The sequence below is a fragment of the Neolamprologus brichardi genome, chromosome 2 (assembly GCF_056152115.1).
Source record: "Neolamprologus brichardi isolate AB-2024 chromosome 2, ASM5615211v1, whole genome shotgun sequence".
NCBI classification, from domain to species: Eukaryota; Metazoa; Chordata; class Actinopteri; order Cichliformes; family Cichlidae; genus Neolamprologus; species Neolamprologus brichardi.
Window position 1 is genome coordinate 33,875,001 of NC_142105.1, and position 23,498 is coordinate 33,898,498.

The 23,498-nt window shown below is 40.1% G+C and overlaps 1 protein-coding gene across 6 annotated transcripts in view; it reads right to left on the reverse strand.

The window, feature by feature from the left end:
* enox2 (ecto-NOX disulfide-thiol exchanger 2) overlaps nucleotides 1-23,498 on the reverse strand; it is a 199,959-nt gene that overhangs the window by 102,327 nt on the left and 74,134 nt on the right. For all 6 annotated transcript variants that reach the window (XM_087851780.1, XM_087851784.1, XM_087851781.1 and 3 more), the window contains one exon: nucleotides 1,375-1,521. In XM_087851780.1, coding sequence (XP_087707906.1) covers nucleotides 1,375-1,521 — 147 coding nt within the window. The remainder of the gene's footprint in view (nucleotides 1-1,374; nucleotides 1,522-23,498) is intronic.

The following is a 23,498-nucleotide window of genomic DNA, read 5'->3' on the forward strand; positions in this document are numbered from 1 at the left end:
GCTCTGAGCACTTTTTGAACATACTGAACGTTTCTGCCTCGTCTAATGTGACTTAATATGACAGCAGAACAATGCATTAAATATTCTCAGTTTCTGCTGTGAGAGGAACGTGCGCGGTCATACTGACAGAGTGATTTCACATTAAACTAATGACATTATGACCGTAGGATACTTGCTTCTCACTGCTGTTGTGGGAAATCTAACAAGTGAGAGCTCATTGATCATGAATAAATTGGAACCTAACACAAGAAAATGCTCCATGTTTGTTTACATTTGCACAACATGTTCTCTTCATAAACGTATCTGTATGGATTCATTTTAGGAGGTTTGTAACACACATTGAAAAGCTGTATTAAACCAACTTCTCTTTATAAGTTTTGAACATTTTTTAAACTCCTGCAATAATACAAAGCATTGTTTTTTGGTGCATTTTCTAATTTAAGGCTTTTTACTGATTGCTACCTTCTTTTATTTCTCCCACATGTCAACATGTGGTGTCAATTTCACTACCCCCCCACCCCCACCCCGCCCTTTTACAATCATCTACGATACATTGCCCAATTAGAGTTTAGCGTGGTCAGCGAATTAAAATTAAATTAATTGCCATCAAGTCATGGACTCGTTCATGTGAAGATGTGAGGTAAAGATGAAGAGTCGATTAAGACTGCGCTAATGTGAAGTATTAATCCCGTCCAATTAGCATTGCCACGAAAGCAGAGAACACCTCTCTGTCTTAAGGGCCTTTTTGTTCTATTACTTACAAAGCGATTAATTAGTCAGTACTTCTTTAATTCTTTAATTAGAAAGTCCTTTTTTAATTTGACACATTAGCAGGCAAACACCAACACTTACTCAAATTACTGTTTAATTATAGCACATCCTTACATAAACGCATGCACAGCGCGTCCCTCCCTGTGGTCAGTGTTTGTGTGAGAAAACTGTGTTGGAGCTGTGATTGGCAGCCTGTGTTGGCACGGTAACAGACAGTCAGGCGCGTACACACAATCTCACCGGAGCATTTTTTTTTTTCTGCTGCAGCTGCCTGACCTCCAACCAGGCCTGACAACCAGAGCCTGAGGACATGGCAAGGTAATCGAAAACAACAAAGACTGAACTAAGCTACTCTTTTCCATACGGCCACCAAATAATAGGATTATGCAACAATTCACATTGTACTTATTTGATGTTGGTAGAGGAAGACTGAGGGGAGAAAGGTAAGAAATATAACTGTTGTGTCAAAGCACCCCTAAGTGAAGGGGGGTATTCTCCATTTGAGGTTACAAACTCTTGCATTTAGAAATTTGACTTGGCTGAGGGCAAAATGAGGATTTGAGACCATAGAGCAATCCTGCAGCAGGTAGCTGCTGTTAGTACCTGGAGGAAGGCTGGCTCTCTTCCTCTTCTTGCTGTTTTCTGCAGTGTTTTCCAAGGGAGGACAGTCGGTCACCAGCTGCCCGCTGGAACCGTTGAACTGAAGAGGGTCGTTGTTGGCTGCTGGATCAAAAGGCAAAGCGTTGAGTCCTGCAAAACAGACAAAAACAAAATGCCACAATACATTAAATTAAATAACGACTCTTCGTTTATTTAAAATGATGTGAGATAAATGAGATTACAAAAAAAGTGGAAGATATATAGAAAAAAAAAGTCACTAAAATGTTCCCGTTCTGGGCATGACACTGGAAAACAAGTCCAAATATCTTCCAGTCACACTGGACTCCAACCGTTTACATGTTAAAAGTTGTAAAATAAATATATTATATATATATATATATACATTAAATGTAATCAGTTTAGACCATTGCTACAGTCAATAGCAGATGGAATAACACTTAAATAATTAACCCTAATCAGGCTGATAAAGCCCAGTCTCATTGGTACAGCGATCTTGAAAACCAACTGGGCTACACTGATAAATTAGTATTTCTGCTGAGATTCAAATAGCCGAGGTTTATGGTTTTATAATGCTGTTAATTAAAATGTGCTCGCTCTTTAAGAAAACAAAACCAAAACTAATATGGGATTTTATTTTCTAGGTCTTCGTTTCAGTTGCTCACTTGCAGGCAAAAATAGACGACGATCCGCTGGACGCCTGACATATGAATCAATATTTTGTGCTTGCCTGGGCAGACGGGCACGTGCAATGCTTCCTTCTCTTCTAATCAAGGTCAGTTTTAACAAGGCCAGAACCTAATAGTAGAAATAAGAGTGTGGTGAAGACAACTTTTTCCTTAGTATCTTTGTTTTGATCATACGAGACAGTAAGAACACTTGAATTAATCTGTATTTATCACTAAATTATTATGAGATTCCCCCCCAAGTCCTAATGAATGAAGGCCAACTTTACGTGTATTCTTGGCTTAATGTATCATTTATTCTGCGCTCTTTAAGGATGAGGATTTATGCATTAGTTCATAATTCAGAGCTGGAGAGACTCCGTCTTAATTCATGAAAAATTCATGACACTTCTTTGTGCTCAGATTTGTTTTCCCTCCACGGCAAAACAGAGCAGAAACCCCACGTTACTGTGGCTCTATTACAGGTCTGAGAGACACTAATCAGTTTGTATCAAACTCAGGAGTAGCTACAGACATTCATTTTTATTTTTAAATTGTGCACTGAAACTGTTGTAGCCTTGTTTTTTAGCCCATCAAACACTCAAGACTTCAGGGTGATGCTCTAATGATGCAGCTTTGAAGTAGTAGTTTAATTAAGGCTTATACAGCTAACGAGGTTACTGATACCTTTGTCAACTGTGTCAACTTTTCATGACTATAATCTGTCAACAACAAGATTGACCAGTAGCTTATATGTGACTAACAACTGACATAGACAAAGAAAAACTGAGATAAATCAAGCCTCACTTTTATCAAATTTCCCCTTGAATTTTATAAATCTATCAAGGTACTGGAAGTAGGGATGGGTATCAAAAACAGGTTCTTGTTGAGAACCGGTTCCCACTGTTTCAGTTCCTTGGAGTTGTTTGCCATTTTTGCAAACGATTCCCTTATCGATTCCAGTCGCCCCGAATGACGTCACCACGTTGTGGAGCGTCATTTACCTGGCAGGAAACACGGCGGCTCAAACACTCAAGTTTGGTTATACTTTACGAAAACGGATGACAACAGGGCAACTTGCAATACTTGCAAAGTAGATATTTCATTTAAGGAAGGAAACGCTACGAATATGCAAAAGCATTTGCTCACAAACACACGATGACCTTAAATGAATGTCGTGTTTGTAATTCCGGACTCGTGAATCTCAACCCAGCAGCAGCGGTAACGTTTGCACGTCCTCTCCCGTTAATGCGGCAGGTAAATAATCAACAACAGTGCAGATTATGTTAGCGCGATCTGCCTTATTACAAACCTGCCATTACTGTGACCATGATGAGAGACAGAGTCTGGCTCAGATGCTGGCAGTTCTCGCTGCACTCTACCGTAGCGTCTCCTTTCAGGCAGGATAGACGAATGTCACCGAGCAGAGACTCAGTTTGTGGTCAAAGGCTTGCAGCCGTTTGCCACAGCAGATGATTTTCAGTAAGTGAATGTGTTTAATTGTAGGGACATTACTAGATATTCTTGTGTAATTGCTACAGAATAATTTATGTTATACTTTGTTATTGCTACAGAAGAATATTTATTTTACATTTACAATTTTTTTCCCCCAGGGACCCTGTGACACCCCATTGAAGAGCCGTAGGCTGTGGATCTCTTAAGATCTCACTGTTGGGTTTGTAAGGCCATGTTACTCCTAAATTTCTATCTTGTTCAAAGAGAAGATATAAAACAAAGTTCTAAGCTAATCGACCTTAGTGTTCTCCTTTTTTAAAAAGAATCGATAAAGGATCAAATTGTTAAACAGAATCAAAAATGGAATCGGAATCGTGAAAATCTTATCAATACCCATCCCTAACTGGAAGTGTGCAAACTCCTATTCTGTTACATAAACAATCAGTTAAATAAAAAAAACAAAACAAAAAAACAAAACAGAAAAGAAAAGAACCATAGGATCAAGTCTGTTAGAAAGTTAATGCCACGCTTGCAATTCCAGCAATAAAACATGAAACGAGGCCTTAAAATACTTTAAATCTGTGCATGGGAGATTTCTCAGATTTAGGCATTGGGGCTGTATTTTCTGCATAGTCGGTCTAAGTAGAGTAGTGTGTGTGTGAGCGTGCACGCACAGAACCCTCTTAAGTCAATCTCTATTCAACATCCATCTGTCACACGTCTTTAAAGATGACCGTCAATAGTCCAGAGAGCGAAATAAATGCATTCCTCTGCCAATGTTAACTCTGTCACCAATAAACAGCAACAGTTTACATCTGAAGAGATGAGACTTTTAGTCATGCGCTTGTGAGTTCCCAAGCGAAAGGCAAAGGGTAGTTATGGAAAAAGTGAAGCTTCAGTGGTCACAGTGTTACTGCCGATCCAGATGAAGGAAAGAGCGTCACTTTAGCTCACAGTGGTGAGCTTCTCCAACAATTTTACAAGATTTGTTCCAATACGGGAAAAAAGGAAAATATGGTGCAAAGGTGAATGAAAATAGGCAAATCTGTGGCACTCAAACTGTTGATTTTATTTGATCTAGAGTTCATGACAGAATGATCCAAGGACTTAAAATGTAGGGCTGGGCCATATCATACCGTTCACAGTAACACCGGTATAATGTTGGGCAACGATAAGAAAATGAAATATGGCGATAGAATATGGGTAAAACGCGCATGCGCAGTGCCTTTGTTTTCATATGCACATGGAGGAAAAAGCATGGCGGCGACGGAGAATGAGAAGAGCGAAAGCGGATCGTTGAATGAAACAGATGAACCAGAACTGGTTTGTAAAAATGCTGCAGCTTCAGTGGTGTGGAACTGGTTTAGCTTTCGTCCGTCAGATACACAACAAAGCACTATTTTTGGTAGCGCATGCTAGCGGGCCGTCGTTATTACCGTGTTGTTTGGAAAATACGGCGCACTTAAAATCAATCCTTTGATTTTTCTGAAAGTCGACAGTGCCCCTTATAATCCCGTGTGCCTTATGTATGAACTCTGGTTGTGTTTACTGACCTCGAGACGATTTTATGTGCACGGCGCTCAAAAATCTGTCAGACGTTTCAGTACGACTTTGCTAAGCTCCGAAGCCGCACCGCTTGATGGATTGTCGGAGCATTACGGCTATCGTAGGCGGAGCCTCGCGGAGTGATACGTACTGTGCTTCAACATAATATTACCGTATTGTGTGTGTGTATAACCTCTTTTTAAGTTGTGTGGATATTATACATGGTTATGCTGAGGATATGTCGGCCAGTTTCCACTGGAAATGCCTTTTAGTTAAACTGTCAGCGAGGAATTTGCATTTGCACTGTTAATTTTTATATAACTTCAATGTAAAAAAACAGCTGCTTTCACTGATAAAGTTGTGGAGTTGTAAAGTATTTTATCTAGTGTCAATTATATCGTCAGTTATATCGTTATCGCAAATGTTCAAATGTATATTGTGATAAATATTTTTGGTCATATCGCCCTGCTCTATTACAATGTATCTATTTTTTAAATCAAGTTCAATAACTTATCTGCTCTTGAATAAAACCATTACTCTGGAATTAACTGCAGAGAAAATAATGGACACAATAAATCTTCATTTCTAATCCCACACTAGAATCTTGTTTTTGAAGTTTAAGCTCTCAAGAGGCCATTTTCAGAACCAGAAATTGGACAGTTACCCACACCAGAAATGTCTTGGTTTAAATGTGCAGGGTGGGAAGAGAATTTATGAGTAAAGGCAGTGAGTGTGTGAGCTTTGTATACTAACAATGTCTTTCCAGGGTCATCGCCCCCGTCTATACTCCTACTTGAGTCTGTGGGCTGATGAATGGCGTATTTAAGTTTCAACATCTGGCCAGGGCGTGTAGCGATGTCGGTGAGAATCACTCCCCAGAGGGAGAAGAAAATAAATGCCAGGAGGGTGGGAGGAGACGGACAGCAGGGCTGCAGAGTAAACCGAGGAAATGAAACGGAGACTTAGAGCGTCAGAACGGAATACAAAAGAAATATCACAAATGACTCTGGGCTGCTCGTCCAACAAGAATGAATTAACAACATGCACCATTAATGGTACAGTGAGCCAGGAAAGCACAGGACCATTAGGATGCACAGTGAAAGGCAGTGGCTCATTAAAACACCATTGAACTGCCCTGGAATTGAAACAAGGTAGTACGTCTACATTGTGAGTTTCTTGGGAGAATGCAAGCCAGTTTCTGCTGATTATTTTAAAGTTGACCAGGTCAAAAAACAACACAAAAACAAAGCATTGAAGTAACCAAGCTGGATCCAAGCAGTTACAACAATAACTGCTCATTAAACTCACACATAATTTACCTCACAATCTATGAAATGTGATTCATAATCCCATGTTTTGAGTAAAACAAAGCCTGTTTTAGTACACTGATCAGCTTTGAGATTTTAGACTAATGTTATACAAATTAAGGAATTTAGGAAATTAGATTAGATAAGACTATTTATTTCACAAATGCCCTATTTTTTTTTTATTTGACACTGTTGAAAACTGTCTTACAGCTAATTGCAGCAGTTGTATCTTACATCTGGTTGTATCACACTTCATAAGTCATTGGGAGCTTTGGAAATTGAACCTATGAGCTTTCAAGTACAAGACAGCGCACTGAGCTGTAATGATTTTCTTCCTAACACGTTTGCATAACTCTCTCGTAGCCTTTAATCTAACAAATATCAGCTAATAAACCAATTGGTGGGTATGAATAATGCAGAGCATAAGGAAACGTGCATCAGCGCAGCACTGCGAGGATGGGCATTAACGTGGGGATGACCTAAGCAGTGGAGTCTTTAAACTCGAGCAGAGAAAATACAGAGACCATGTAGATTATTGGGCATTCATCCATCTGAACAAGGCAAAGGGCAAGACGGTGGCACATTCCATTAACACAGTCCCAACCTCAGAAATAAATCAGCTTCTCTGACTAATCCACTGCATTACTAAACCCCAACTGTCAACAAAGCGTCTTTCAGCTCCACTGATTTGCATCGGACGTTTAAAGTGGCTGAGCACACTCGCCTATCAGAACAATCAGGTGAAAAACAACTTTTAATGCTGAACATCACACAGAAAAAAAAGCCAGAAGAGGAAATGCTGCATAAAGATCTGTGTGTTTCTGTCCTGTTGAGATGCAGCAGATTCATGCACTTTGTATGGTCAAAGAAACAAAAATATACACAAAGATAAACAGAAAAACACCTTCCCCGTACACTGCTTCCGTTTTGCAAGTTGTGAGCTCACAGTTGGATGGATCTGACAGACTCAATGCTCTAAAAAAGAACCATGTTCATGATAAACAGCTGTGGTGAAAAGCAAGGGGAAACCCAGAGCAGTTGCACCACTAGAAGCAAAACCAAGACTTCTTTCTTATTTTTTTTTGGCTATTTCAAAAGAACCCAGCTGAGGTGGAAGGCCTCCTGGATGGCATATACTGCAGATATTACAGACATCACTCTTAACACCTTGGTGTCATCTAGGACTGTTCGATATAACGATATATATCGGATGACGATATAAAAACATTATCGTTTCATTTTACGCTATCGTTTGTTTCGTGGTGTCGCAAAATAAACTGTTTACAGCAATATTTGTTCATGTTTTGATGTCACTGTAGTTATTATTAATTTCTTAAAGTTCTCTCTTTCTCTTATATTTAATATAACCACACTACGGACGGACAAGTGCCTGTTTTATGCGTTGTCGTTAGCAACAACGACGGTAACAGCATCGCGTGTCCGCTTGTTTATGTTCCACATAAACCTTTCACAATAAAGCTCAAGATCCTGTTGAGACTTTTCAAAATAAACTGAATCACGTGAAAGAGCAGATTATTTACGGATGAGAAGTAAAAAAGACGCCAGGTGCTAAAAAATAAACCTTAGACTCAAACGTTAGAACAGGCTTTTCCCCGCAGCACGCCGTGTAATAAATACTCAGAGAAAACGGCGCCGTTACAACTTATGTCTAAAAATGTATCGTTTCATGCATCGGTTAAAACACTCGACTCCAGCTACACGACGCACAGCTGGAAACACTTCACGCAAGTCGAGCTGCCCGAGATTCACAGAATTTACAGAAAATGTTACATTTTTGTGACTTATAGCGTTATCAGACGATAGATGTCTTATATCGGGATATGAGGTTTTGGTCATATCACAGCCCTAGTGTCATCCCCAGAAGGCTTGATGGAGGTAGCTGAGGAGAGGCAGGCTTGGGCAGCTCTATTCAGATTGCCAGCAGTGTACACACTGTGTAGGTTGTCCGTTCATCACAGGACACCATATGGTCTATTAACTTTTTTTTTGGTTTCGTTTTTGTTTAAACAAAATTCCAAGTTGGCGTCACAGTTTGGAAACAGGTCACAGCTACACGGTCCTGTGTGTAAATTGCATGTTCTCCCTATGTCATTGTGAGCTTTACTCCAGCTTCACCCACACTTTAAAGGTATTCATGAGGTCAGGTTAACTGGTGATTCTGAACTAGCTGTTAGTGTTGATCCTGAGGCCGACTGGCAACCTGTCCAGGATGTACCAAAACGATTGCCCTATAACAGCTGTGATGGGCTCGAGCTCCACTGAAACCACAAATTCACATTTAAGAAACCTGGAACACAAATGCAACTTTGCTCGATAACTAAACGATTCTCTGTCTTTGATAACCTTTTTTTTTTTTTTGCTGGAATTCTTTTAACGATGGCATTGCATTGTTTGACATTCTCTTGCCACAAGAATAAACTATTTTAAATGTATATAATCATAAAAACCATTTGTAATAATGCCGTGATATACAGTGAAGCTGCCAGAATGTTAAAGAAACACTGAGACATACTGTCACCACTAGTTTTTAATAGTTCTTTAAAATCAATACACAAAATGCTTTAGCACTATAGTCAACACTATATATTGATGACACAATAGTGAAGCAGACCACATGCATAACAAGTGCCAGGGTAGAAAAGGTATGAAAGTTTTATAAGAATGGCTGAAGAGTCCAGGCTCCATTACCAAGAGGCAACATAAGCGTTGGTATACTAATGCAGCCCACAAAGTGACTTTGTGGTAATATTTTGAATCATGCTTCATTGCATTTACTGCAAAGCTGGCAGAGTGTGGGTCAGAGTGATGTGACAGTCACAGGCTATAAGTCTCATTTCTACAAGTCTACAAACAGGATCCCAAATTAACCTTCAGTCACCTGAAAGGGTGGCGATCAGTCACAAGACCTCACTTAGCACTAAAAAGGGTTTGTGCATAGATCAGACACTACAATAAAATGAGATGTTGCTCTATTCATATCCCGTCTTGTGTGTCCATCAGAACACATTCTGGCTCTGGACTCACTGGACACGAGCTCCAAGCTTCCTAAAAAGGCAGCTGACTGAAGATATGAATGACCTCAGCAGATGCATAAACAAGGTGTCTGACTGATACGGCTTAGCAAAGGACGGCAAAGAATGGCAAGCAGCTGTGGTATTCTCAAGAGACCGTTAACGAAGCTTTTCACTTCCTGTGTATTTATAGCAAAGACAAAGAGCAGTTAAAACCACGAGCACGTCATACAAAGTGGGAAAAACAAATCATCGTTTTCTGACAGAAAATTAATAACGAAGGCGTGTTTCTCACCTTTCCACAAGATATTAACAACAAAATATTATTAGTCTGTCGCATATGCAATACACAGTAGTTCATATTTGAAGCGAGCTACGGCAGCAATCAGAAACAAATTGTCACGTAATCTCCGAGACAAGTTTCCCAAACTTTAATGAAAAGTTTTGTTTTGAACGCCTGAGGTCCAGTTTTCTTCTGTCAGTTTTCGGTGTTGTGTGCACAAATGAGTTGATCACCACGAATACTCTCGAGGTGTTTTAAGTCCTGTTCTTGATCAGGAGTGACAGACGTCATCCAGGTAAAACCAGAGGCAATTAAAAGCCATTAAGGCAGCCGCCCGGCCTGACGCAGCTCCAGCAACTCCAGGCGGGACGGGAGGAAGTCTGGCAGAAAATTGATTACGGTGAATATGGAGGGCACAGTGACACCGTTACCCAAGGGGGCTTCCACCAACCGGAGATTGTACGTGATGCTGTTATGTACGCCCGTTTCCATGGAGACCTGTCAAATTAAGACAGAAGATCTCCGCTGGGTAATCTCCCAGCTTGGTTGTGCACAGTCAGTGTGATGTGTGCTCGATGGGACCTTCCTGTACATCCTGAAGCTGACAACGTTTCAGTACAGACCTCGTGGTTGTGCACTACACTTACATTTCCTACAGATTTGGTGGTGTAGTAGCAAGATGCATGACACTTCAGCAACATAGCTCAGAAAAAAGACAATTAAAAGACTTTTTGTTATCTAAAATCGACAAAAATAAGACAAGTTTAAACTTCTAACGCAGTTTAAAGATGTAATTTGGCTATAGTGATTATAGCATCCTCCTAAAAAATGACATCTAGGATATTCAGCTTTTTGCATCTTTAAGTAAATGTCAGAGACACCAATCAGGGTTAATATCGCGATAAGTACGTAGAAAGAATTATGTTCTTATGGCTGGGAGTTTAGTAAAGGTCAACGTATTCCCTGATGCTGTGATGACATTTTAAAAAGATGCCAGCTCCAGAATCTCTCATAGTGCATCTATAAACATCGCCCATTTCTGCATGCAAAATAAACACTAATAATAAGTTGGCATATGGAGCTCAAACTGTGGCAAAAAATGGATCAGCTTATTAATGTTTAGGGAGGGAAATACATTTACGCGCTTGCCCATATTTGCGGTGCTTCAAACAGTCTCAAGTTTGCATTCAAATTGAGGAATACAAGCTGCCTGTAAGAATGTCATGACTATTCATTAAATCAGTAGCAAAAAAAATCCTCCTCAGACCCCCTCTGTCATTCTCCGAGCCTCCAGGGATTCACTGAAGGTTAATTTATTTAAATCTCCCATCCACTCATCTCTATTCCATTAAACTCACTAAGAATCTTTGGTTTGCAGTCTAATCCGCTTCCTACTGTCAGAGGCCTCTGCCCTTTCTGCAATGCAGTCAGTGCATGCTGTTGTTTGTGTGTGCACTCGTGCATGCGTGTGTGTTAACTAGACAACACGGCAGCTGATAAGGTCACGTTAGCTCATACACACACGCTCATGCATGTGAACGTCCTTTCAGGCCGCTGCATAACGTTGGTCAAATAAATCTAAAAGGCGATGAAGTTAAAATGTAGGTTCCTCCCGAGAGACCCGTTCTTTTCTACTGTCCTCGAGGCCACAAAATGTCTAAGCCCTCACCATCTGTTCGCTCCTTTGAAAGACGGGATACTTTAATGCATGTGGGGTATGGCCACATCAAGCCATCAACAATTAGGCTCCACTACTAAGAATATCTTGGCTATGTAGGAAATTGCTGTATCATTATTACGACATGGCACGCATTATGACTGGCGCTCGTATGCTAATGACTTTGGAAACACTCACGCTTTCCTTAAACAGCCGTCAACGCCATTAGCAGTCTGTCAGAAAATCATCCAGCCTATGGTGATGTGTTTGTGTTGCAGAGAGCTGACTAATGAGACGCTCGCTGGCTCCGACATACTTCAACAATGGCACACGTTGCTTTAAAGGTGACCGTTTTCAGCCAGTATACTTGGCTCAACCCTCTATATGACCATTCTGTGCCGAGGTCACATCAGGAGATTTGGTTTATTTCTGAAATCTAAATATTCTTAGTGATCTTAACTTGTGCAAGATGAAGAAGTCTGCCAGATTGCTCTCATTAGCAATGCGCACTTTGGTTGGTGTCTGCCACCATGTACAGAGAAGATGAATGCTCCCTAATAGCAAGGACTGACTCATTCCTGCAAAGAATATCCCGTCCGTTCTGAAATCGTAGCTGCTCTATAATTTGCTTCAGACCCGAGTATATATTATACTTGCAAGGGACAGGATAGAAACAGAGGACAGAGGAGATTTATGATGAGCAGCTGCCAGCGCTGACAAAAGCTTTTAAAAGCCCCAAGATGTGTCCTGCTCTCTAGCTTTGTGCCTTTGATTGCATAAGTCCAAATTTTCTCCTTCAGTAGCCTTTGTCCATGTAAAACTATATCACTTTTCATATTGGAGGAACTGACCATTATCTAGCCTTATTAATAATTAAAGGCTAAGGAGAAAAGAGAATAAATTAGGCACAGGAAATGGAGACGAGGAAGAGATACCAGAGAAAGGTCAGAGTTTATTTTAAAATGAAAATCTAAGTAGTTCTGTCATTAAATTCCTACATTGTTGATGTTATTGTTTGTCACAAAGCCCTGAAGAACCAAAGTAAGGCCAGAGATCGTCTCTCAGACAAAACTCTTTAAAGTTTAGAGACAAACTAGTACTACTTCTACATCTCTCATTTGAATCATGCCTCAATTTTCTGTACTTGCCTTAAGTTAGAGAGTCACTGGAGTATTTACTGCAATCATTTTCAAAGGAAAGTTTTCAGTTTCATTGAATACTGATGTAACCCAAGGCCGTCGTGATGGCTTCCATACAGACAGTATTTCTTACAAAGCGGTTTCTTGAATAAATGCACTTGGAGAATAGAGCTGATGTCTGTAATAATCCATAAAGATAAAGATAATGAATGGTGACAAGTTACTGTTTAAAAAAGGCAATATGTTCAAAATACAAAGGAAGTTGGGGCCCTGCAGCCAGTAGTACATGAAAATGAGAATCATTAGCCTAAATCAACTTACAACCGTCCTAAAAAATTAGTTTTCTTGACTCAGCTGGTGTCACAACTTTAGAAACCACGTTAAGCATATTTTTGAAAAGCACACCCACACCTCATCAGAACATCCCAGAGGCAGCACTTGGTTTCAAGAAGAGTAGATAAGAAGTCTTATTCCCTTGTGTGTCAATTAATAGTTGTAAAAAGTGCTGCACACTTGTTTGTATTGTTTGTCTCGTGCGTGCAGCTTCCCCTCTCTTCCCTCTGAAATGACAAAGTGAGTGCAACTGAATCGGTGTCCAACTGCATCAGACCCCCTGAGTGACAATTCAAGTGAGATCTGTCTAGCTCCAGAACAGCCCGTTTTCAAAAGACAATTCTTTGCCTTTGATGCTATTTTGGGCTGTAGCTACCGTGCAGGTCTGAAGAGGAGAATTACCAGATGGCTACTTGTCATTCTCCAGGAGTCGGAACTTTAAATGCTGGTCCAGCTTGCTCTCATCCTCAGAGCAGGGACTAATGCTGATCACGATCCAGTAGGACACATTCTGCCTTCTTATAACCGCTGATTAGAAGCAATAGTAATTTTTACTTTCAGCTGTTACAACTACCACCAAAAGACAGCAGTCAGAGTCCTTGTTCAAGAACAGCTGGGAATTTCTTATTGCAGATCTACTGATGGTATGACATACTGATAAATGATTTCACGTGCCACACCTCCTATGTAAAGATAATCCAGTAGTAACCATCTGAAAAGCATCTAGTGCAAGTAAATCTAAACCATAACCTCAATATCACGTTAACGTAATCTGAATGTAAACTATGGCTTACAAGAACAAGTTTTATTTTTGTAGCTCTGGGAAACTGTTCCATTTAATATGAATACGGATAAAAATAGTTGTTCTGATCTATGACGGTAGCGACGTTACTAAAAATAGGTTTGAAGGTGTCAGAAAAAAAGAAAAGGCAAAGTCATCTGACAATATGTAGAAATGAAAAAAAAGTTGTTAAAAAAATCTCATGGTGTCTTTTTTCCATTTACAAATGACTTCTTGGGAACACTGTGTGAATGTCAGTCCCATTATGCCCATTTTTATGGTTGTGGTGTGTTGAACCTCCCTGCCATACCAGGCCCTGCCTTTGTGTCCCTTCAGTACAGTATGAAACATTTTTGGGCTTCTAATGTGGTTCAATGACCTTTTGTACAAACTAATTTGCTGAAAACCGTCAGCAACACTGTTGCATTTAGAAAGAGAGAGAGGGAGGGAGATTCCTAATTTCTTTAGATTTTGCTAAAAAAGGGAAAAGCTCTAGTGAAACAACACCAACAGCTGGCAGTGTGTTTGGGATCATTGTCATGCTGCAAAAATGAAACCAGTTCAGTGTATTTTAGATGGTATTGCATGGTCATCAAAATCTGATGTACTTTTCTGTGTTCATAATCCCAACACCAGTGGGTGAAATGCAGCTCCGAACCACTGCAGGTCCTCTATGTTTTACAGATAGCTGTGGATGCTTACCGTCTACTTCTCCCTTGAACCTCTCCGTACATTTTAACAGCGATATGCTAAGAATATAACAGAAGTGTTTGGATTCATCACTCTATAAGACCTGTTACCACCGATTTCAGTCCAAATGTGTAACTTGACATCCTTCTTGACAGCCACCTTTCCACTGAGGCTAGGGCTGCTCAATTAATCGAATTTTAATCTCGATTACGATCTGGGCTTTCAACGATCATTAAAGATGACTGAGCCGATTATTAGCCCCTCCCTCGTGCTTTACTCTCGCGCTGCTCCGTGTGGCAAATCGAGCGCACCTCTCTGCGTTTCGAACACGTGTCACAACAATTAAGAGCAGCGGTCTCCAACCTTTTTTGCGCCACGGACCGGTTTATGCCCGACAATATTTTCACGGACCGGCCTTTAAGGTGTCGCGGATAAATACAACAAAATAAAACTAGTACTGGTACCGAAAAAAAGAAGATTTATTCATAACACACGTGAAAAGACCCAGGAAAACAGAGTAAACGATAAAAACGATAACAAAATAACGCTGAAAACCGATAAAAACACTGAAAACTATACATTTCACACCTGAGCCTCAACTCTCGCGGCCCGGTACCAAACGACTCACAGACCGGTACCGGTCCGAGGCCCGGGGGTTGGGGACCGCTGATTAAGAGGACCCGAGGGAAGCTCGGAAAGCTAAGCAGAAGTTATTTGGAGAGGAGAGTGATGCTGTTGGTTGAAAAGAGGTAAAAAACTTGAGTGGTGTGGAAACATTATGGGTTCATGAGTCAGACGTGGATCAAGTAGACACAGTGTGTAAACTTTGCTACAGTGTCGTAGCTGCACCACAGAGCAACACTGCAAAGTTCACTAAACATAGATGTTTATATTTTTCATTTATTTCTTATATTGCAAACATTTGCACTGTTATCAGTATTTGCACTATTTTATATTATTTTTTAAAGTCATTATTCGATACATTGTTATTGTTAAATATCGTCAAATAATCGAGATCTCAATTTCAGTGACAATAATCGTGATGATCATCATAATCGAGCAGCCCGAGCTGAGGCCATTTCTGATGAGGCTTCAGGGAACTGTGGATGTGTCAACTGAAGACCAGACGCATCTGCTCATTCCTGCATCAGGTCTTTGCTGGATTTTTTTTCCTATTTCTTAAGGATATGATTTTCAGATACTTTCATCTGCAGTAGAGAAATCTCTTTTTTTAAAGGTCGGCCACTTCTATGCTCAACTTGTCCAGTTTGATTATTTTTTAAGGACACACTACACACCAATGCCAGATAAGCCATTTTTCTGGCTAGTAAGTCTTTGGGAATCACCTTGTTGGTGCAAATATATTGTTATATAGTCGTTAAACTGTTTATCTGACAGTTTCCAGTGACTGAATGGGAACAAATTCTCAGTTTTTTCCTGACAGGCTGGTAGAAAAAAAATTCTTCTGAAAAATGGTCTCAAAATGAGTGAAAAAAGGTGTGTGTTTTGTTTGCCAACAAGATTACAGATTCAAAGTCAACACCAAGATTCACAGCAGAGCAAATACACAAATAAATAAATAAAATGCTAGGATACTGCACATTTAAGTCATCCGCACAGTTTCTGTGCTGTTTTATCCTGACTCAGTACGTTCTAACATTTGGAGCTGTGAATGCAAAAAAACAGCATTTAGTCACACATGAGAGTGCTAATGGACCCTGTGGCAGGAAATGTCAGCACTCATTGTCTGAAGTCTCTTGTTGTTTTGTCACTGGCAAATGGGAGAGAAGGTGTTTGTGGAAAAGAGGGTTTTAGTGTGCCAGAAGGAATTATTCAGTGGAGCAAGAGAAACCTCCTGAAATGACCGGGGAACGAGTCAGGGAGAGTCTCCTCCAAACGCTGCCACGCTGATATTTGAAGCACAAATAAAGAAAACAGCTGAAGTAGGGCACAAGAGCGCAAAACATCTTTGTTTTAATTTGGGGAGGCTGGGAGCCGTCGGGGTCACAATGGGTTGCACTCAGTCAAGTAAACACCCACTTAGGAACTCTGTGAGTTATTTGATTTATTCAAATGCCTTGGGTTTCCACTGATGCATGCTAAAGATAAGCTCTGACTCATTTAAAAAGAGAGAAACACTGTGACAGAGGCCAAAGTGAATCATCTTTTTAATGTGACCCCTGGTGCAAACTTCACTAACAAAATATGCCACGGCAGGAAGAATAGGAAGCATAAAGTTTGGTTGGAGAGGGCAAGAGTACACCATTAGCTCGTGTTTTTCAGAAAGGATGTATACACCCTTTCATAAAAATGCTGTAAATAAGATAGATGATGGAATAAAGCCAAGTTTACAGTAGTCACAGGTTTAATGTTGACGGCACTGCTAAAAGTTAGCTGATGAGGTTTGTTGGCATCTGTCTTTACAAGAGGGGGGTAAACGTGTCACTTTGGCCAGCTGGAGCTGAGTGTAACAGTGGATGGCAGGCAAACTATTTGTATTACCAAGCCAGTTTGACAGAATAATCAGAAAGTGAATGTGAAGCAAAATCCACAATAATCCATAATGTTGGTATTTTAGCTACTAAACAACGGGGATTTGTCATACACAACTTGAGATATGCTTATTCCTTAGGACTCCCCATAAATTATATTATTATCATGAACTTGATCACCATAAGCCTTATAGTAATCAAGTTTAAATAGTGACACAACAGTCTACAGATCTCTAGGCTACAGAAGAAACTGTGTTGCTACCTGCTGATGTTTGATCGGAGCTTTACTTTGTCAAATGTTTCTACTCATCGCTCATCTCCCTCGCCAACAAGTACCTGGCATCTTTGCGCACAAGCCAAAACTTCTTTAAGAAATATTCCTCAAGTAGTTGTTGTAAAAACTGCCTGTAAATAAACCACGCTATCTGTTCATTTTCTCCCCAAGAGCATCAGCTCACCTTCCTTTCATGCACTTTGCAAATATAAAAACTTTACAACAAGTAAATCCTGTATTCTATGTAATTTAAGTTTACAAATGGAGAAAAAAATGAGAAAAAACTATTCAGAGCATCAGCTTCAAAAAGTCTGCTTCATAAACTGTTCATTGCCAAAAACATCTACACATGATTCAGTTACAGTCAGCTGTCTGCCACACTTTTTCCACATGTTGAGTCAGTCGCTCTGATTTTTCTAACAGCACTTATGGGAAACGTGTAAACAATGCAGCTGAGGTCCATGCTCCTTCACACAGAGGAACCGAGAGGAATCAAAGGCTCTGCTTTGTTTGGACTTTTTCATCATTTTGTTTTTAAAACTGTCAAAACAAATGTTGTAAATCTGGATAATTTAAGCATGATTGTTCACCAGCTTAAACACCATGCACTTTAATTTCTAATGCAAAATAAATAAATAAGATTTCATTGAAAATTTCAAATGAAAAACAAATACACTGTAGTTAGGCCCAGACTACGGGTGTGTGTTTTTGCTCTAAAGCTTGGTTTACCAGAATAATCGCCCATGCCTGCCGGCTTGCAGCCTCCACCATAAACTGCCAGGGGCATCACAGTCCTTGGCAGCAGCAGATGTGCACAGCAGCTACAGGGCGAGCAATGGCGAACCAAAGCCAACAATCAACTAACACCTTGTTCATGGACAACCAAAAGCAGACCAGGTGACAAGGCAGCTGCAAGCCAATCAATCAATCGATCAGCTTTATTCGCCACATGCAGGTTGCCCTGCAGTGGAATGGACCCGCCCCCCGACCTTACACACATACACACATCACATGGGGATACAGGCCGGAGATCGGTAACATTACAGAAAACCACTGAAATGTCCACGACAATGAGAAAGTACAAAGTGCACCATTGACAGTCAGTCTACAGGTTAATTACAGTAACTTTTACTTCTTATCGATGCGTTTGAACAACAGGATCTTTCGTCCCCTGATGTTAACTCAAGCTAAACTGTGAGTAGACGACAGTTTAGATTCATTCGTTTTATTCAGGTTTATTGCACTATATTTCACAAGTGTACCAAATAAGGTATGTGGGAGTCTCTGCTCCTTCCATGGCTCGTCTCTGATTTCTCTTCTCATTCTGAGCGAGTGCAGGAGTTGATTCATAAAAATGTTTCCCAGCAGCCTTTAGAGCTTGGATAGCCTTCTGCTGACCTCTGTGAAGTCAGCTGTACATTCCCAGCTGTTTGCACATTCAAACCATCTCTCAGGGACCAGCTTGCTTTCGATAATTTGACGGATAAACTGAATGACAATATTGCAAATATCCTCCCTGTATTTTTCCTTTTTCGCAATGGCTGAGCCTCCCTAATGAATAATACAGATATGGGACAGGAAATGACCTTTGCAGACAGTAAAAGCGATAGCCATAGAGGAGATCAGGCAAAGGCAATTAGGGGTTTATAGATCACATTTATGCAACTATAGATGAGGCAACTAAGCCTAACAGAGCCTGTCAACCACTATAATGAATAAAGATTCCCACTTCCATCTAAAACATACAGTGCATCCATTAACAAATCTAATACACTGAACATATGCCTTAGATTATGTGACAGTTAAAGTTCCATACAATAAAGCAGAACCCCCCCTCAACTGGGAGACTTGATTTTAGCATTCATGTTATTTTGACACGTACCAACATCTGGCAAAAGCAGATCAAGGCCCTTGCCACCCCTCAAAACTGCTCTGGAACAGCCTGCAGAAAAGCCCAAGGCACTGACCTCTTCTCCAAATTCCCCAGATCCCAATCTGATTAAGCATCCACGGGTTGCGCCGGAACAAGCCTGATCCACTGGGACCTCGCCCAGGAAGGATCCTCTGGGTGCCTGAGCTGCTTTAGTGGCACAAAGCGGACTGAAAGAATATTTAGCAGGTGGGTTTAAATTTGTGTATAATACCTTTGTTTTCATCAGAGATAAACTTGCCGGGCTCGTGTGCTGTGCAGAATGCATTATCACTGAAATAGAAGAGGAGAAGCCTGATTTTAACTGGAGTGATTCAGTGATTTCAGGCTTTCAATCAATTGCAATCTCCTTCTCAATCAATAGAGGACTTGTGTAAGTGAAGGAGCAGTTGCACGGGTCTGTCTACACCCAGTACTGCGTTTCATTTTCTTTCCATCTCTGATGCTTTTCTGTGTAATTTATGAATGATACATATTTGACACCAAGATGAACCCAAGTAGCTTTCCTCTCAATACATTCAATATGGCATTGATGTAAAATCAATGTATTATCATTCAACAATAATAGGGCTGGTTGTAGATCTACTTCCTGTTTCTTTTCAGCTTTTTGTGAAAATTCAAAGTCACACAAACAACAATGTCTATCTTGGGATAAATATTTATCTGCCATGATGAGGAAGGTACTTTTCATCATACACAATAATAGCCATACCCTTAGACTATTACACTTTAACTAAAATCAGAATCTTTATACGCGACACTGCATGCATGGGATTTTAAGTAAATGGGTTCGGTAGGTTTGTTTAGTTGATAAACAGGGCTGCTGAGAAGGATGTCAAACAAGAGATTACTGAGGGGAAATTAGCATTGCTTGTTTTTAATGTGGAACATTAAATTACCTCGGGCATGCAAACAGGTGCCGTCTGAACTTATTGGGAAGAAGGCTCGAGATTTTAAAACTTGAATAGTAAATGGATTTTAGGGGATAGACGAGATAATCTACTTATGCACCAATGATTTGTGGAAGAATTACAGACAGATTAGCAAAGACTTTTCATTATATAGAACCTGTCTTAGTGAAACCCCAACATGGACAAACCTCTAAATACCTCGAAGCTTCCTAATATCAACACCGTCCCAGAGCTATTTCTGGATTCTGATGGACTAGAGCTGAACTCTAATCCTGTCTGCATGAGACCCGGTTCCATAGCATTGGTCTGAATTCCTCCGAGGTCCACGCTAAGCATTAATAAATGCTGCCACTGAGAGAAATAATGATTTCAATGATATGTTATCATCTTACGTCTGGCACCTTGCGCTTCTCAAAGGTGATTTTCAGCAGGCTGTGTTTTGTTGCCTGCTTTACATCTGTGAAAGGCAATTATCCCCGAGTCAGTGTTGCATTTGGCAACTACTCAAGATAACTTAAAAGTAGCGCATATGGTTTTATCAGGTCACTCCAGAATACACTGATGGCATCTGGAGTTTGTAGATGCACGATGAAGCCATCAATCTTCAACAGTGACTGACCAGCAACCGCGAGAGACACACAGCTTCTTTATTCCTGTCAAAGTTCCCAATGAATTTTTTTCCCTGTCCTGTCGGACTCATATAATGAAAAGTGAAACTGACTCCCATCCAGCGGGAATCCCACAGGAATCCCATAATGCACAGGATCTCCCCCCAAAAGTGTCAGCTTTTAATCTCCATACTGTTCTGTTTACCTTTAAGCAGCTCCTGGGGATTAAGTTCTCTGCTAGATCCACATTAATGAGAATGTGTGACATGTCACTCATACAGAGAAGCCCACTTCACCAGCGCTCCCCACCTTGTTCTCGCCCATGAATCCCCAATTCAAAATTAATTTGCAGTTAGAAAGGCATTTTCTCGAGTGCTGCTGAGGAGGCGTCTCTATCAGCCTGTTCTTTTGGTGGTGGTGTTAGCTAATGAGGGCCTGGTCAGGAAGCCAAAGCTGACAGCTCGGCTCTTTAAAAGCCTTTGTCAAAATATTGCTTCAGGGGAGACTTGAGCAGCTAGTTGCCCACAGGAACACTTGCACCATAGGCATAGCTCTTATTTCCTCACAGCTCTGTTTACCTTCAGGCTACATGTCCACCTCCTGTGCATCACAGGGCGTACTCAGTCCAACATTTGTCAATAACAGGAAATGAATACAGATTAAACGTGGTAATATTCAGGGACACCGAGACCAGCACTAAGTTAAATCTAACTAATGAATGAAATAAAATTAAATACGTTTAAAAAATGTTTTCCAATGCAGATTTTCAGTTTGTTTATCTTGTGCGCCTGCATGGCGACGCATGTATCTGAGTCATAGAAAAAGTGTGTCACCTAATTACGACCATGAATAAACAAACAGAAATGAAAATGACGTCAAGTTTGGAAACAAATTTGCTCTCACAACATACGCAAAACCACTGCTCTACAGATCAACGTTATGTGCCGAGTAATGCAGGAAAAATAAGAAAGCAGAAGACCTCTTGCTTGGCAATTCACAGACCTGTTGAGTAGTCATCTTTGAGCCACTTATGAATGCAGATAAACAAAGCAAATAAATGGCTAAATCACAGCCTAACCAGCTGATGGTTTTGCGATTACATTTCAGCAAATCCAGTATATAAAGTTTTGTTCTTTGGCTACAGATTCTTGTAATTTATATGCACACATTCGTTTCTACAGAGTTCAGAAATCACACTACAAAAGGGTAGGGCTGCCACAAACAATTATTTTGATAGTCGACTAGTCACCGATTATTTTTGTGATTAGTCGACTAATCAGATCATCATCCATTGGACATAAAATGTACAGCTTATTGCACCAGCAGCATCTGCTCTTGTATAACTATCATTAGCTTACAGCTTTAAGTGTTTAAGGTCTGTGCTAACTAAAAATAAAGACAAGATGATAGTTTATTAAATTTTAATGAAATTTGCAGATTGTTTCGGTGAAGTTTAATAAACTCCTTGCTATCTAAAATATAACAGGACACCGGAGTAAATTCTCGAGCATCTCACACTTCTGATAATCAGCTGTCTGCTTGACGTTTATTCAGCTGTGTAAAAACTATAACTTTAATCTCAGCCAAACCGATTTACTCAGGAACAAATAAAATACTAAAAAAAAAAAAAAAAAAAAGCCAAACAATAACATTTTTAAGTTATCTAAGTGACTTATATATCATGTTTAACCTGAGTAGCGAAAGACAGCGGTGGGTTTGAAAATGATTTGCCGGGAGTCCGGTGTTCTCACGGCTATAGTGAGCCTAGCCCCCGGCTAGCTATTGAGCTAGTGGCTAACAGACGTCTCCGAAAACGTCGGAGCGCTTTTGAAAATATGTGGTGTCTTGATAAACTGAGCAGATATTTGAGGTTTACACAGCTACATTCTCACCTGAAAATATGTTAAACGTTTATTTTGTGACCCAGAAAGAATAATAAGAGTAATATTAAAACTAACTAGCTGCCACCATCGTTGTAAACTGAGCTGGGCTGCGCTATGAATTCTGGGACACAGCTTCTTCTTCTTCGGGGTTTAACGGCAGCTGGCATCCTTGTACATGCAGTGCTGCCATCTTCTGTTTCAGTCCGTTATTACACTCTTAAATCCTACTACTTATTCCTGCGTCTTTTGGGATCTTACAAAGCTTCAAACGACGTGTCGACTATTAAATCAGTCGTCGACGATTTTGATAGTCGACATAATTGTGGCAGCCCTACAAAAGGGTAGCCTTTAAAGACAATGCTCAGTAATATTTTATATAGCTTTTACTGTGAACAAAAACTATAAGATCAAAATCCATAAATATTTCTTTCTTAACTGATCGACTATGGCCATCTTCAGTAACCAGACCTATTTGTGTTCACAACAACACACAAATGAGCAACACTAGTGCACTGCTAACACGCCAATCTCATATACATGACTTACTTAAAATGCATATTAACCCATAGCTGAAAATAGTCCAAGAAATGCATTACTTCTGAATGATACTTGCTTCTCCCATCTTTGCTTTATTATTAGACTTTTAATTTATTGACAGTTATAAATGCTGATACCGATCCATTCATCACTCCTTGTGTGGTGCTAATGAAAAGAATCAGGGTAAAGTAAGTAGAAGTTAAAGAAAAAAGAAACTAACTGAAAAAAACAGAACAGTTGGGATAAAGTTATCAAAATTTGCACCTAAATTTAAACTAAATAATAGCACGATACTATACAGTAAATAAATAAATACTTTGACTTTGTACAAGTATTTATTTCCTTCTTCGGTTGCAGATAAATATTTCAGAATCACTGCATTACCATCAAGATGTGGACAACATCTTGTCATATGGTGAGTTACTCTAATTCTCTCCCCTGGGAAGAACCAAATGGCTTGAGGCTGAGTGCCACAGTGAAGTCACAAACCATAGCTTTTAACATGTGCAATAAACTATAAATAAACTTTAAGCACTCCACTCATGATCCATATAACATGTGGGTAAAACAAAGAACACTGATAAAGT